Source organism: Amphiprion ocellaris, chromosome 19 (genome assembly GCF_022539595.1).
Source record: "Amphiprion ocellaris isolate individual 3 ecotype Okinawa chromosome 19, ASM2253959v1, whole genome shotgun sequence".
In the NCBI taxonomy this organism is placed as follows: Eukaryota; Metazoa; Chordata; class Actinopteri; family Pomacentridae; genus Amphiprion; species Amphiprion ocellaris.
Genome location: NC_072784.1, coordinates 8194345 through 8210606, shown reverse-complemented (window position 1 = coordinate 8210606; position 16262 = coordinate 8194345). Strand labels below are relative to the sequence as shown.

The 16262-nt window shown below is 38.9% G+C and overlaps 1 protein-coding gene across 2 annotated transcripts in view; it reads right to left on the bottom strand.

Annotated features, from left to right (window-relative positions):
- card11 (caspase recruitment domain family, member 11) overlaps positions 1-16262 on the bottom strand; it is a 28613-nt gene that overhangs the window by 11729 nt on the left and 622 nt on the right. For both annotated transcript variants that reach the window (XM_055004980.1, XM_055004979.1), the window contains exons 2-11: positions 6909-7108; positions 6553-6690; positions 6064-6240; positions 3682-3830; positions 3316-3495; positions 2397-2543; positions 1985-2110; positions 1048-1242; positions 748-903; positions 7-76 (exon numbers count right to left, since the gene is read on the bottom strand). In XM_055004980.1, coding sequence (XP_054860955.1) covers positions 7-76; positions 748-903; positions 1048-1242; positions 1985-2110; positions 2397-2543; positions 3316-3495; positions 3682-3830; positions 6064-6240; positions 6553-6690; positions 6909-7098 — 1528 coding nt within the window. In that variant the 5' untranslated portion in view covers positions 7099-7108. The remainder of the gene's footprint in view (positions 1-6; positions 77-747; positions 904-1047; positions 1243-1984; positions 2111-2396; positions 2544-3315; positions 3496-3681; positions 3831-6063; positions 6241-6552; positions 6691-6908; positions 7109-16262) is intronic.

Sequence of the window (16262 nt, the reverse complement as noted above, 5' to 3'; positions counted from 1 at the left end):
TGTTACCTGTTGGTTGACTTGCCACTGAGTTGGATTGAAGGTCTTTGGGTACACCGACTGGAGACTTTACTCTGTTCTAAAGTTCAAAACATAAACAAGAACATTTTGCTTACGGCATTCTCTTGACAATGACTAATAACTGTAAAAGACAAACCTGTGTTTATCAAACAACTCAAACTGAAAGCATGGAATCTGTCAGCTAAAAGTACTTTCATTATTTAGAATAAAGCACTTACAGCTTATCATTTGCGTTGTCCTGTTATTTTTAATCCAGTTATATATTATTAAAAAAGTACTATATATCAGACATCAGTAGGTAAGAAGGAAATTTGCGGAAAAACATTTCAAAAATATATTTTTCAAAAGCAGTTGGAGGGTAGATATTTGTCTTTAATTTGCAGGTCCTGTTCAGACTACACAGTGCAGAACAGAAGTAAATACACCTCTGTGCAATATCACTTTCTACAGAAAATTGTGCAACGTTGATGTTCTCCACGGGAGGAGGATTGAGTATGTCATTGAAAATAAAGGTGGATATTTGAGTATTAAATATTAAAAGATTTGACCCTCACTAGTGAAAGGTGTACTGTATTTTGTTGCATTGAGTTCTTACTGTGGGGCCCATATTTTCATTAGAGGAAATGTAGGAAGTAAGTGCAATTACTGTAAGGTGATATAATTGTGAATAAGTTGACATTGCCTCACAATGTCTGTAAAGCAAAGAAATACGAGTAATGAAGAACTGACCCCAGCTTTTAGATTAGGTCGGCGTTTGAGGCGGGATTTCTCAGATAAGAACTTTTCCTCGGGTGACTCATCGCTAGACCATTCTGATTGACCCTGCACAGGTTTAAACTCCCCCACCTGAGAGATGATGGTTGGAGGTAGACCCCTTGGTAGACTCTGCAAAAAAAAACAGGATAAAAAAACTGAGGAATATTTCATGAAACATTAGCAAATTTTCAAAATCAAACATTCATGCCAATAATGAAGCAGGAGCAGAGATTTTAAAGAGCATGTGTTGTCTTTCACTCTACTGTATCTGACCGATTCCTGGACAATGTCTTTGGACAGCCGTCTGAGGCGACACTCCAGGGTGACGAGCCTGGCTTCTTTGCGTACAATCTCAATATTGAGTTCATCACTCCTCTCCTCCAGCTCTCTAATCTGCTTGCGATATTTGTCTTTGTCAATGAGACTCTGAGAAAACTGGTGCTGGGCGTCGTCCCTGGCTCGAAACGCCTTCAACAGAAGAGAAGATGTCAGTAATATGTGGAAGCAGATCATTTATCATAACATACACACAACATTTCTATATCAAGATAAACATGTGCCCACTTTTTCATGATCCATGACTCAAACTACACCGATCAGGCAAAACATTCTGACCACCTGTCTAATATTGTGTTGGCCCCCCTGATGCTGTCAGAAATGCTCTGAACCACTGGACATGGACAAGAGGACTTCTCAGGGTGTCCTATGGGTTCTGGCACCAGAATGTTGGCAGTGGATCCTTTGGGTACTTTGGGTTCCACTGCATCCTGTTGATGCTTGATCAGAATTGGATCTTGGAAGTTTGGAGGTCAAATCAACATACTGTTCCTCAAGATGTTCCTGATTGTTTGATGTTTTGGCGATGTGGAGGGGTGCATTTTCCTGCGGGGGTAGGCCAGTGACATTTGGGATTTCCATTTGCATGAAGGAGTGGGCTTGTTCTGGGACAACGTTTATTTTGATGTCTAAGTTTCATCAGCACGGATGCCAAAATCCAACGTTTTCCAGGAGAACACCACATATACCAAGATGTTATTCACTTCACCTGTCAGTGGTTTTAATGTTGTGGCTGAACGGTGTATGTGATGCTGATTGAACACAGCTGCTAGCCTGTGTGCATGTGTGTGCGCACGTGTGTGTGTGTGTGTGTGTGTGTGTGTGTGTGTGTGTGTGTGTGTGTGTGTGTGCGTGTGTGTGTGCGCGTTGTCACCTGGTCCCTCTCCTTCTCCACCTCTTCCAGCTGGATGCTGATGGTGTCCATGCGATTCCGATACATCTCACAGTCCTTCTGCAGTGTGGAGCACCTCAGTTCTAGATCCTCCTTCTCCTCCAGATACTGCGCACACACACAGTTATTAAAGGTTCATTAAAGTTCACCAGACAAAAACAGACAAATACAGGAACAGAAACAGGCTTTGGACTCTCTGCTCATGGGTTTGGCTCTGTAGGTTTTGTTACTGCCAACCTTTCATTGCTTCCAGCCCCACTCTGCTTCACATTCATACAGTCAAAGAAGGATTCAAACCAGCAGCCATGTAGTAACAACACCACTTGTCTAACTCCCTCTAAAGTGAATGTAAACTTCTTTGTGTTTTTTGTGTGTTTATGTGTGTAGCTGTAACCTTATCTCGTAGTTCCTCTGCCTGTCTGACTTCTTCATGCAGGTTGTAGAGGCGGTTGACCAGATCCTGTCTATCTTCTAGTGCTTCCTGTCTGTCATGCTCCAAAATGTCAAGGATGGCCTTGTCTGATTCAGGTAAGGGGCCAGGCTGGGAAGGAAACACACACACAGTTAGGTATGAAACTTTATCACAGGCAGTTAGACAGGACGACCTAAACATTTTCCTTCTTGCTGTATTAACAACAAATGTTTTTAGATGGTGGCCCAGACGATGAAAAATCCACAAACTCTGCAGCTGCCGTCATTCCTTGGCTAACGTTTCATTGTGTTTTCAATTGAATAGGGCTGCACATTATATCGTTTCGGCATTGGCATTGTGACAGGAACCAATGTACAGTTAAATTGCTCCCATTTTGCATCTTCCCATCATGTGGCATTGAGCACTTTTACAGTATTTGAGAACTGGTGTGCTCCATCTGCAGTTAGTGAGCAGGGTTGGGTCAAGAGAGAAGCAGGGACTTCATAGATCTGCACCTATTAGAGGGAGCAACTAAGCCATTTTAAGGCTGGAAGGAATTGTTTTCCTGGAAAAAAAATTAAGATATATGCATTTGCTAAACAGAGATGATTAATCAGGGGTTTATTCAATGACTGGAGAGACTTTATTAAGAAAAAGTGAAATTACAAGGAGCGGTATTAACATTGTGCGTAAGGTCACAACTGCAGTAACAGTGTAGTAGGAAAAGTGGAAAGCTTCTTTAATCAGTTGTCTGAAAGGACATTCTGTTCTGCCACTGAGTGTGAAACCACAGAATCACAACTTTAGTATCAGTGACTGAGACAGAGACACAGTGAGCCATGGACTACTTCCGCCATACCTGAACCTCAGCGTGGGCACATCTCTTTCAGTCCGACAGTACCTGTATGATGGACTGTAGCTCCTGTAGTTTGATCTTAAGCATCTCATTCTCTCTTTCTAGCTCAAAGATCTGCTCTCTCTTTGGCCGGTTCTCAATGTCATTCTTCAGTTTGAGACTCTGCCTCCTCTCCATTTTGCATTCCTCCTCCACCTTGTTCAGCCGGTGCTTCAGCTGATCGATCTATGACAGAGAGGACATGGAAAGAATAGTGAGTTATAGATACGAACATGGACCTGAGAATAAGTGTAATTCACAAAATCTCTTACCGACTCATTGAATAATTCATTATTAATTATTATTTCTGACACAATTTTTGAAGTACACAAAGTGATGACAGTGTTTATTAGTTTGTGGGATCATCAGTACCTCTAGCTGCAGGTCTCGGCTCCTCATCACAGCCAGGTTCTTCTCCTCACTCAGCGCGGCATATCTCATGGCCAGTTTGTAGTTTTCATCCTTTACTCTCAGCAGCTCATCACTGTAGGTATTTCTTTCTTCTTTTAACTTATTGTACCCTGGGGAACCAATCACAAATGTAACTACAGAATACTTATTTTAGTCTAGGAGCTTTTAAAAAGAAATCGTTGCCGATGAACCAATATTTTTTGACCAACTATACTAATTCTTTTGTGTTGGGTGCAAAAGTTGAATTCCTTGTTATGCTTTGCGCAACACTTCACATCAGGACATGCAGGACACTTGTGTATGTATTTACCAAAAACATACCTAAAAGTGTGGAAAAGGTGATGAGTTTCTAAGATGCAGAGGTTGAAATCTAATGATTAAAGTTAACAAACGTGGGGAGTCATTTTTTCCATTGTCAGGGAGCATGCAACACACAGAAAGTGTGTGGTCACATTTTCGATTTTATGTTAGGTTGTTCGTGTTTTGATGTGGGAAACATTACGACCTGAACCATAGGGGTAAGTTAAACAATAGTTATGGAAAAAACAAAATTGTCTCTTTTGTCCAGCAGCAGGAGGCAGTGTGGCAGTTGACTTTTTTGCTGTTCGTCTCACACAGACTCTTGAGCATCACTTCCTCATTTTGCCCAGCCAATCTGCACTGAAGAAAGGCTCGCTGACCTTTATCTCACTCTTTCTCTTGTTCCCGGGTCAGCCAATACCATTCCTGCTCCTGCAGCAGTTGGCATCTCTAGTGCTCTGTAGAGTGTTTGTTGCTGAATTTCCTGTTCCTGAGCTTGTCTTTTTATAAGTCTCTTCAGGGCAAACTGAATTCTCTCCTGTTCCTGTACAAGTCAAAGCCCCTTCTGCTTCAGAATCTGCACCTGGGTCGATCAACTTCAAGCCCAGGGCCTTTCCACAATCATCTGATGCAACAGCTTGATTGGGTGTTTCTGGGTTAGAGTTGGTGAACCGTGCTCCTGTTTCCACGTTGGCTGAAACAAAGGCAGCTTCTGAGTCTAACAAAAAAGACGGCTCCTAAATCAGCAGATGTGTCTGACGAATTCCCTGTTCTTGAGTTAAAATCTGCTGAAATTCTTCCTCTTATTGAGACTGCACCTGAGTCACTTGAAGTTTTCTTGTTCCTGTGTTTGAGTCAGCTAACAGATTATTCTTTGAGTGCTAAAACTTCTCCTACATCACCCTACAGCCGTCTTACTCCACAGATGGCTCTTCTGACTTGCCCCTAGTCTGATCTTGAGACGGCTATCACTTCTCTGACCCACCCAGTCAGTCTTCCACCTTCACTACCAGCCTTTCTCAACTCCAACAGATTTTTTTGCCTTTGTAAATGGTCTTCTGCACAAGTCCTTGCCATCGCTTGCAGCCTCCTCACAGAGGCACTTTGCCTTCTGTCCAACCTCCAGATTGGTTCCACCTTTGCCACTGGACTTCCCCTTTTGTGCCAGTCTCCTTTCCAACCCTTGGAGAAGGCCAACCTGCACCCGGTCTGTCCTCCAGAGCAGCTACTGCCTTCAGGCCATCTTCAAGGGCCTGCCAGTTTGTTCCGTCTTCAGGCCATGGTTCAGAGCAGCCCGACTTGTCTACCTTGTTGTTGGGGTTGTCTGCAGTATTGTTCACCCTGATCTATTTCACCTTCATCTCATCACCCAATCAGTCCTTATATATATTGCGTACATATTGTCTCCCTCTGATTAATGTCAGTTTGTCTGTTCATTTCTTGGTTCACCTCTCCAGTTATTCCCTGTGTGCACCTTTCTGCTTTCCTTTAGTTTTTGAGTTCTTTTTCTTGATTGATCACTGGATTCATTTAGTTGAATATTTGTTTGGATTTTTCTGCTTGACCTAGATCTCCACCCATTGTTGGTGTGTTACACTTGCCAGCACTTTGTTACACTTCCTGTAGGTTTTATTAAAATGACATTTTTCTAATTTAAGCTGCTTTGTGCGTTTCTAGTTAGGTCCACTTTGTACACCTAACTTTAAATCACAACACACAGGATATGACAACAAGAACTGCACTGTCCTAGTTTCATGAACAGACTTTGGTTAACAATATGATTGGCTTATCTGTATTAAGCTCAAATGTGGTACACCAAGTAAGGTAAACCAAACACGGTGAAATAGCAGTTTCAGTGCATGGTGGTAAGCTTTTGATTTGGATTTCAGGTTCAACCATTTGAGACCCTTAGCATCTGTCATTATTGTTTCTTGTATTTTAAGTCATGTCTTTTAAGTAAAATGTATTGGAGAAACACAGATGGAAGGAAGCTGCACAGAATCATGATAACCAAGTATCACGAGTAGTAACATGTATTCTTACTCTGCTGAAAGGCCTGAAGCTCCTGATTGGCTAGTTGTAGCTTCTTTTGCTCATCTTCCAGCGTGCAGTTCTTCCTGCAGAGCTCAACCTGCTGCAGGGTTTTTGCTTTGGACTGCTGCTGGAGTTTCATCACTTCATTCATCAGAAAGTGGGTCAGACCCTCATGACCTTCCTCCACTGCAGACAGGAAATAGCGGGTTGGCAGAAGATGAGGAGAGAAAGAAAGACACATCATAAAGTACAGTATAATATATGCTGCATAGTACACCATCTAATCTACATAATGTAATAAGATTGCACTGTGAGATGATTCTAACTGAAACCAGCAAAACAAGATCATTGAATCTTAGTGGTGGCTTGGACTGTGTAACTGTGCTCAGATATGCAATATATTGTCCATTAAAACCTATATTGGTGTTTAAGCAGTAAGTAAAAGTTCAATGTCAGGGCAGCTATATGCAGAGGTTTACATCCAACAATGAGACTTACCTACGATGGTGGAGAAGCGTCGTGTGGGATCTTTCCCTGTGACAAGCTTGTAGGGGTCGGGGTAGTAAAACTCTAGACTTTCCAGAAATGCCACATAACCCCGTTCTCCTTTAGTGTGGAGGATGTCAAGTAGACGGCCTAACAGAGGATTAATTAACAGGCTTTAAGTTTACCACTAATAAACACAAAGCTCTTACATTTCATGACTTTACTAGATAATATCTCCGTGCACATTTCTGAGATAGAAAGGAACAGAGCTAATACACCGTTGCTCTTTTCGATCTCCCCATTTGAATACAGTGACTCAAATCATGGATTGGTTTATGGCCTCCAGAGACACACATCATTCTACTTACTTGTGCGGTTTGCTTTGGAGACCAGCAGCATGGAGTTGAGAATCTCATCCTCGTCCTGTTCATCCAGGACTTTGCACTGACGGAGGTAGGGAGTGAGCTTTGCCGGGGAGATGATGCGACACAGTTCATAGCGTTTGCACTCCACCTTTTCCCACAAGGCCTCCACATCATCAAATGTGCCGTTCTCCATCTCTGACTACCTGAGAAACAGTAAAACAAACAGGGACTATTGGCTATAGGTGTTAATCTGTCTATGGCTACGTCAAAAAGGGTATTCCAATTTGAATCTACAGTTAGCAATGCTCTCTCTGAGATTTCTTCTGAATAATTGAAGCTCCACACAAAATAGTGAATGTTGAGAAAAAAGGAACAAAGAAATTGGTTTTGGGGTTCTGTGAGAAACTACAAGCTGAAATAAGTGGTCCAAGTTTAATTTCAGCTGTTGGCCACACATTGTAAAAAACATGATATGGTTTGAGATTGCATTTGAAATTGCTGTACTTTGGTTTATCACCAAATAACTGCACGACCATTGCAACGTTGAGTATTTAATTAGCAACTGTTAGCATGCTAATATGCTAAGCTAAGACGCTAAATGGGAGTTAGCATTCAATATTGAAGCCTGATCTGATATCGAATGATCTATTTAGGAAAATACAAGAGGCTGACTGATTATCGGCCTGATTGTCAGATGCGATATTAAGCATTGTTCTAGTTATCAATATCGGTGTCATTTTATAAAACTGATTCCAGATAAAAAACAAAACAATCAAATTTTCAGCTTTATCCATTGCCCTTGTACCATTTGAAACAAATGAAAGGGTTTACATGAAACTTTAAAACTAATTTGTTTTCTTCATGTCTCAAGCCATATGATAGCACTTGGGGGACTCAAATTACTTGCTAGCTACTGTTCTAATGCTGAGAGTGTACTAGTCAGTAAATCCAGCTGCAAATCTCAGACCACAATGACACTTTTTTTGTTTCTTTTTTTGGTGTTGTTTCTTTATGGATGGAAAAGCTACATAAATCAAAATGGAAATCTCCACTCTTGCAGCATTAGAAGTTACCTCATCATTTGAAAGACATCTGATCCTTCATCAAAAATCGACAGATGCAAAGAAGACTTTGTTAGTAAATTGTTTTTAAAATGTGATACTTTGGTTCAGATGCAGCTGCATCTCTTTATCTGTAGTCAACATTCTGTGGTCTCAAGCAAGTTCATTCCCAACAGATTCTTAGTTAAACACATGTAAAACGTAAGTAAAGGCATTTCAACCAAGTGCCTGTTGGAGTTTGTGTTATTTTAGACTCTGGGTAGCCGATAGCTCTGTAGTATGCTAGTACATCTGTCTTGTCTGTTTCTGTTTCAACAGCCCATTTATATGCACAGCTTCTAGCCTTGTGTTACACAGTGTTTGGAATAGCATCCCCGTCTTCCAGGCATGATATCCCGATTTTTCTAACTGGAATTCTGAATGGATGGCTGGTTTTGTTCCTTTGGGAAGGAAGAGAAAGAAAGACCTGACTGGCTCTACAGGCAGCCAAAAAAGGCACTGCAGCTGGTCAATGGTTACGGTCGTCCTACATTTCTGCCCTCCGATTGGTTCCTTTGTCTCGATCAACAGTATCCTCCTCGGCCAGCTGTATCCTCCTCTAACTCTCCTATAACTCTCGTATTGAACATGGCAGATGTTAGCCTGAATGAATCAGAATGCTAGCATGGTCACTGTGAGTTCATTGAATTGCATTAGTTTGAGCATGAAGCTGAAAGTGCAACTATGCTGGTGGTACAACAACAGATCAGTTTGCATGATGGCAGGCTATCAGATTTCTTTACTGATTACAGCTCCCTCGTGATCAAGCCCTCAGGTCCCAGCAAGTTTTGGGTTTATGCTTAAAATTGGAATCTGTTACGTAAATGCAGGCACAGAAGCAGAAAAAGCAGTTCAGGCAAGAAAAAGGAATTTTCATTGGAACAAACAAAAACCTAAGGACACAAACTAGGGGGGAACTAGAAATTGGCAGGATGACTGGGCAGGGAAGAAAGAGCTGAAAACTGACTGACCAAAACCTAGCAGAGGAAAAAGGCAAAACTACAAAAATCAACAAAAATTCTAAACGAACAACGGAGGGGAAAACTAAGAAGATGATAGCAGCAGATCCTTTAAGTCCTGTAAGTTGCCATGTGGGGCCTCCATGGATCGGGCTTGTTTGTCCAGCACATCCCACAGATGCTGGATTGGATTGAGATCTGGAAAATTTGGAGGCCAAGTCAATTCGTGAAACCAGCTGTTGTGCTATTTTGAGTTTTCTTGTAAAATTCAACTCAAAACAAGATAATTTCAAGATTGTTTGACTTAACAAGATATTTAAGATGCACTGTCTTAAGACAAGTCCCTCCATCTTGCTGAAATGTCACTTGTTAAGTGAATTTATCTTAAATCAAGTGGGATGAGACGTTTTGAATAAAAATAAGACAAATAGACTTGGCAAGATTTTGAGTTTTTGCAGTGAAAGCCTGCAGTTTAGGACATATAGTGTGTCAAATCAGAAAAAATTGCAATTGTCTATTCTCACCAAATACTTCAGCACTAGTTGTAATCTTTACAACTGATATGTTCTCTGCGATATGATAATTTAGACATATAAGGGGGCTGCACAGTGGCTCGGTGGTTAGCACTGTCACGTTGCAGCTAGGAGATCTCTAGTTTGCGTCCCAGCCTGTGCCTGGGATCTTTCTGCATGGAGTTTGCATGTTCTCCCTGTGCATGCGTGGGTTTTCTCCAGGTACTCCGGCTTCCTCCCACAGTCCAAAAACATGCTGAGGTTAACTGATAATTCTAAATTGTCCGTAGGTGTGAATGTGAGTGTGATTGTTTGTCTCTGTGTGTAGCCCTGTGATAGACTGGCGACCTGTCCAGCGTTTGTTCCACGTACACATCATTTGCAGTGTATTGCTAAGCCTTTTTCTCTTAGTGGTATGTTTAACCTGGACCTCTTTCTTCACCCTAAGTCAGCTGGGATAGGCTCCAGCCCCCCTGCGATGCTAATGAGGATTAAGGAAGTGGTATGAGGCTTCATGAAGTGGAACAGAACCAACTCAGAAGGGGATTTTGCTGATTTGGGTCCAACACATTCTTCACCTCACTTAGAAATATAAACCTTAACCAATTGACACCTTTCTTTCATTTGCCTCTCTTTTCACTTTTTGTGAAATTTCTCCTGATGTATGTGAATGTGTGCGTGAATGTTAATGTTCTGTAAAGCGCTTTAAGTACCACTAGGGTAGAAAAGCGCTATACCAGTGCAGACCAGACCATTTACATACACACTGTCCATGCGTCTCTGGCATTTGCATGCTGTCTGGTTAGTGGGGTTATATTACAATCCTCCATTGTGACTTGCAGCCAACAGTTAGTCAAATCGAGGCTGTGTAACGCCACTGCTACGTAAATAGACACAATCACACACACTTTTGCATACTCTCATCTACACTGTGCATGAAAAATATGTGCTTGTGCTTTTGCACAGCAGAGCAATGACATACACTGGTTTCTGGTTGTAGGCAAATATGTCAGCATGTGAATACATCAAAGGTACAATTCAGCTCCTTTCTGTAACATTATTTTTATTATATTATTTCCTTTTCAGATAGCATGTATGCTCAGTTAATAAGTAAAATCGCCGATTTGCTTGTTCCTTTTTCATATGCAGTTTGATGCCGACAGAAATATCGCACCCTCTTAACACTCCAAGCTATTATTTGTATCTACAGTGTGCATACGCCGCCACAGTCACTGCAGATGATGAAACCACAAACACCCAGACCAACACACACTCGTGCATTCGTGCACATGCAGAAGTACACAGTGCATGCATGTTGAGCATACACACATCTCACACACAGACCCCTGCAGTAACCACACACATGTTTCCTCTTCTCTTATTTTGGAGTTCATTACTGAGAAAGCTCGTCCTTACTTCCTCCTTTTTTAGACCAGATGTGAGTAGAATCTCTCTTCCTCTGTTCTCTTTTAGTCGCTTCAGTCAGCCGCTTTTGTTTATAGTTTTGTGGTCGGAGGAGTTGATCGTCTGTTTTAGAAGTTTGTTCCGCATGCACATCATTTGCAGTGTATTCTTAAGCCTTTTCCTTTCAGTGCCATGTACACTGTAAGGTTTTAAGGATATTTGGATTTTGAAAAACACAAATGACAATTAGATTTTTTTTGTCCTGTATTCATATAAAGGACAATTTTACTTTCTATAATTAGTGACAGTTTTTAAAATGAGACGTCACATGCTTTCAGTTGTCAATATTTCACTTCATATATCAGGCTTTAAATTCAGTATAAAACTGTTTAAATGATACTGCAACTGTGCGGGAAAGCAGTAAAGTGTGCTACCTATTAAGAAAATGACTGGGTACAATACTACAGACAGTTTTGGAAGCACAGTGAAACTGCTGATGTAAATCGAAGTTTGTCTTATTTCCATTTGTTTAGACCAGAGTCTGAAAATTAGAAAGCCCCACTACACAAATGAATTTGGTATATACAAGTCTATGTTAAATCTGAGTATGTCGGCGTTTCCTGTATTAGCAATAATGACTGCTGAGATTAACCCTTTGAAGTAAAGAAGCAAAATGACTTGAATGTTGAAACAACAGCTGCTGCACCAAAGTGTTTTCCAGTTAAAAGGAAAATGACTGATGTTACAAACAATCTCATAAAGTGGAAGTATTGGGTTAAAGAGCCTATAGTGTCATTCACGGTGTGAATTTACCCTAGTGATGTAAATAGTAATGATTTAAACCCTGTAACAATTATATAAAATGGGTCAATATATAATTGCAGCATTTTTTGTAACATAGTTGATATTTTTGCTGTTTTCAGGCCTAAAATCAACATGGCCGCCTATAACCAAACACCACATGGCATTTTTACAGAAAGATTCTTCTAAATATTATATACACAATTGAGTAAAAATTTAAATTGAAAGTTATTTCTAAAGATATTGTAGTAAACCTGTTGACATGCCATAAATCCACACTTGACTCACACACTACTTTATATTAAATAACTCAGAAAGCCTTGGAGTCTGGCCAGTCTTTTCTTTAGGAGGAACTGACATCATGTGGAGCAGGTCATGTGATCTGGAATTAACACACTTCCTTCAGAGGTGTTTTTGTAATGGGTAATTTAGTTGAAAGTGATTTCTCGGACACAGATATAATTTGATTTTGGACACAGATTTGTTATTTCCCATATGGAATTTGATATATTGCCAAAAAAGAAATATCTGTCATGATTATCTCAACTTAATAATAAAAAGAACACAATCAAAACAATTTTTGAATAAGCTCTTTCTTATTGTTTAGCTAATTAGAAGGTGGTTGTTAGTAAATTGGGACATTATTTAGTTGACATGTTAGTGCTATCCAGTATTTTTTTATTATTAAGTGACTGTTTCCATAATAAATAATTATGGAATTTGTAAAGACATGATCATAATGAACATAAAAAACTTTCTTTTTTTACTTTTATTAAAAATGTATGCAAGATATATCCCATGGACTTCAAAACTCACTTAATTATATATTGACCCAAATACTACTTTACTTGTCTATACCACATAATCAAGCAGAGACTCTCCAGCATGAATAATAACAGAGATTAACCTGGCAAATTTGGAAGTAAACCTAACAAAAATACAAATGAAAACCCAACAAAACCAAGCATTTCCTGGATCCTGATAAAGAAAGCTTTTCTTTTTTTCGCCTAAAGCATGACTTTAAAACATAAACTGCCAATAAAATCACAATTAGATATATTCCCCAAATCTTTCAGGATCACTCCAGCTCTGTGGAGTGTGAAGTCAATGAATAAATATGGACATGTTTAAATAAGTTAAAACTCCTCTCTGTGGAGCAAAGTTGCAAATTTTGGAAGTTTTAAAACAATTCCGAAGAAGAATAATGATACAGAAAGCAACACACTGCAAGCTGAGAGGAGTGGTACCTTAGGTTTGTTGCATCTGAAACACCAGAAGCCTGAATCAGTGTTTGTAAGACTGCTGTCAGTACACTGCAGTTTGTGGGTGGAAATGTACATCCAAGGTAAAACAAAAAACATAAAAAATTTAAAAAAAAAATCTTGGCAGATGGTGAAACAATATTGACAATGATTATATTTTTGAGCTATTTATATTTAAATGCAATTCCCAAATACAGCACAAACTCTCTCACAAGCTAACTGTGCATTAGCTCAATATGACAACATTCAAATGTATTTATCACAGGTTAGGTAGCACATTAAAGTCTCTGGAGGCGACTCATTCCTATTGCATCTATGGCACAGCCTCTGTGTGCTGTACAAATTATAAAATAAAATGATTTGTGGCACAGACTAATTAACTGAAAGTTTATTTTGATGATTTTCTGTAATATGTGCTCAAGCTCCAATCCATTCATTTTTTTTTAAAGACAGTCATTAGTACTCATTGCTACTCAGTCACAAGGGTTGATTGCTTTTTTCCATGACGTGACTTTTAGCACATTAAAAAACATCACATGGATGAGGTAAAAAAAATAATTACTTTTAGCTTTTACTAAAGATGGCAAGAACAAAGAAAAGTAAAACAAAAACACTTAAATGTTTCATATCATCTTGCTGTTCTGCTTATGCTTCCATTTATCAGTATTATTCGTTTGTTATTAGCTTTTTGTATGTGTGATTAAACACGACAAGTAACTAACACTTGTGGTTAAAGCGTGTTGATGCAATCTATATTCTTGCACATCTATCCTTCCTTATTATATGAATTTTGTTTCATAACTTTACTGTTTATTGCTTAATATTTTAAATTTCAATCAGCTGTTTACTGCTTTTGCTGCTTCAATCACTTGGAATCCTGAAAACAAGGCAATAACTTTCATATCGTTCAGTGTTTAGGGGGTCGCACTGGAAAAGAGATGAAGTAGCTGTAAAAGTTTGTAACCTTCTGTTAGTGACCATCCATCTCGCTTATGATTTGCCCATTTTTTTCATTTTCATCAACTCACGTCAGAGAAATCAAACTGTCTTTCACAATGTTAATCTAACATACTCCACACTGCAAAAATTCAAAATCTTACCAAGTCTATTTGTCTTATTTTCAGTCAAAATGTCTCATCCCACTTCATCTAAGATAAATTCTCTTAACAAGTGACATTTCAGCAAGATGGAGGGACTTGTTTTAAGACAGTACATCTTAAATATCTTGTTAAGTCAAACAATCTTGAAATTATCTTGTTTTGAGTTGAATTTTACAAGTAACTCAAAATAAGTTTAATCTCCGTGTCGTGCTGCAGGTCAAATTGACCTGTTTTAAAGTTTGAAAATGTGGAAAAAAGTATATTTTCACAGTGAAACTTCTGATGTCCCCATTTTCAACATTTTAGGGAACTCGCTGAATATTTTTTGGTGGAAAAAAAGAAATGTTAAAAATGTTTCTTAAGAATATCCACAAAAAAATAAACCAAAATCCAGGGAATTTCGCTGGATTTTGGTAGATTTTTTTGGGAATGTTCTTAAAGAAAATATGAGAAGTTTTACTGACATATATGTAATCACTTTAGATATTTTTAGGATTTTTTTTGGAAGATTTGTTCTTATTTTTTGAAAATATTTACAAGAATTTTCTTGCCAAATTTGGGGGATTTTTTTTTAAATAAAACGTTTAAGGGAAACTTTTAAAGAATTATTGGAATTTTCTTCCTGAAGTCTTTGCAAATTTTCAGAAATTTGAGGAATTTTTTTGCTGAATTTTTGGATTTTTTTCAGACAAGGAAACAATATTTTTTGGTGCCTGTAAATGAAGACAACAGGAGGGTTAATAAATCTCAAATTAGGAGTTTACATGAAAGCAAAAATCTATTTTTGAATGAAAAACTGCTTTTTTTTCTTAGCATGTCTGGCTTATTTTGAGACACCTAAGCTTGACAATCCTGGTAAAATATAGCTTAAAATGAGTTTCCAGCTTTTAAGATCTCAGTATTCTAAATATCATATCTTATTTCAAGAAATTTTACCAAGCCATTTTTCACTTGTTCTATTGGCAGATTTTTTCACTTATTTCAAGCTAAAAGTTAATTGAAATAATTTTTTTGTTTCTTGTTTTGAGAGGGGCATTTTTTCCAGTGCATACACTGCCGCTTACTCATACACTGCACGTCAAATTAAAGCGCCACTGATCCTATCTAGTATCAAACGCATCTGATTCACCAGAGTAGTAAAGAGCATTTAACCTTCCATTGCATAGCAGGTACAGTCCATATTGCGTTTCTGCATATTTCTATAGCTCATAAATTACTATGTTGTTTGAGTCAGACATGAATTATCTCAGGATTCTCACAAATTAGTAATTCAGCACAATCAAAATACATGCCTGTGTCAGGGCTGAAGAATTTGGGGGGAAATTTGGGGGAAATATAATCTAATAGAAATTTTTCTGACAAATATTTTTAAATGATGTGATGAAATGTTTTGAAGTCCTGGAAAAGACGGCGTGAACTTCTACATCCATTGAGTTGAAACACTGAGTCAAACATGCTGCATTTCTATGTATATTCTCAATTGCATCTTTTTCAATCTGTTAATTGCTTTGTTTCACATTGTGACTTTGATTTGAAATCTATTTGTCCATGTGCACAAGACTTGGCCCCATGATCCAATAATCTCTTCCATCATCGTGCTGGCCTCGGCCCAACTGGCCAGCTAGCTGATAGGCAGATATGATTCGTTCAGGTGCACAAACTGTCATAAAGGCTCCATTGTCTGAAAAGCTGAAGCCTATAGGAATTTGATATCTGGACTTTGTCTGTGGAGACTGAGGGAAGAGGGATACAGTGGAGGGAGGCACAAGTCCAGCTACTCTAAAGGTCAACATATGCAGTTTGTATGATTTATATAAAAGAAGAGCAAAGTCAGCTAATGAACGCTTTACCAATCCTTCATGTTATTGTTTGTTCTCATCAGAACAGCTTTAGAAGTTGCATTGTTTCTTTTCTAGTTGCGAAATGTGAAACGTGAGTGCACAGTGGTAGTAGGACGGTGCTCTTCTTGTGCTTACAGTCATATTGCGACAGTTTCACTTAAACAATGCCATTTAAAATGCACACATTAATGCATAATGATGCATGTTTGTGTGTATTTCTGCCTTTCTGCATGTCCTTCATTCTCACTCTCAGTGGATTCCATTGTCCTACCTGCTGCTGGAATCCCAAACATTTTGATGAAGCCAGATAAGTGATGACAGAATTTCAGGCGCTGTGCTACCAAACTAATAACTTTGCCCACGTACGGTTCAGGAGGA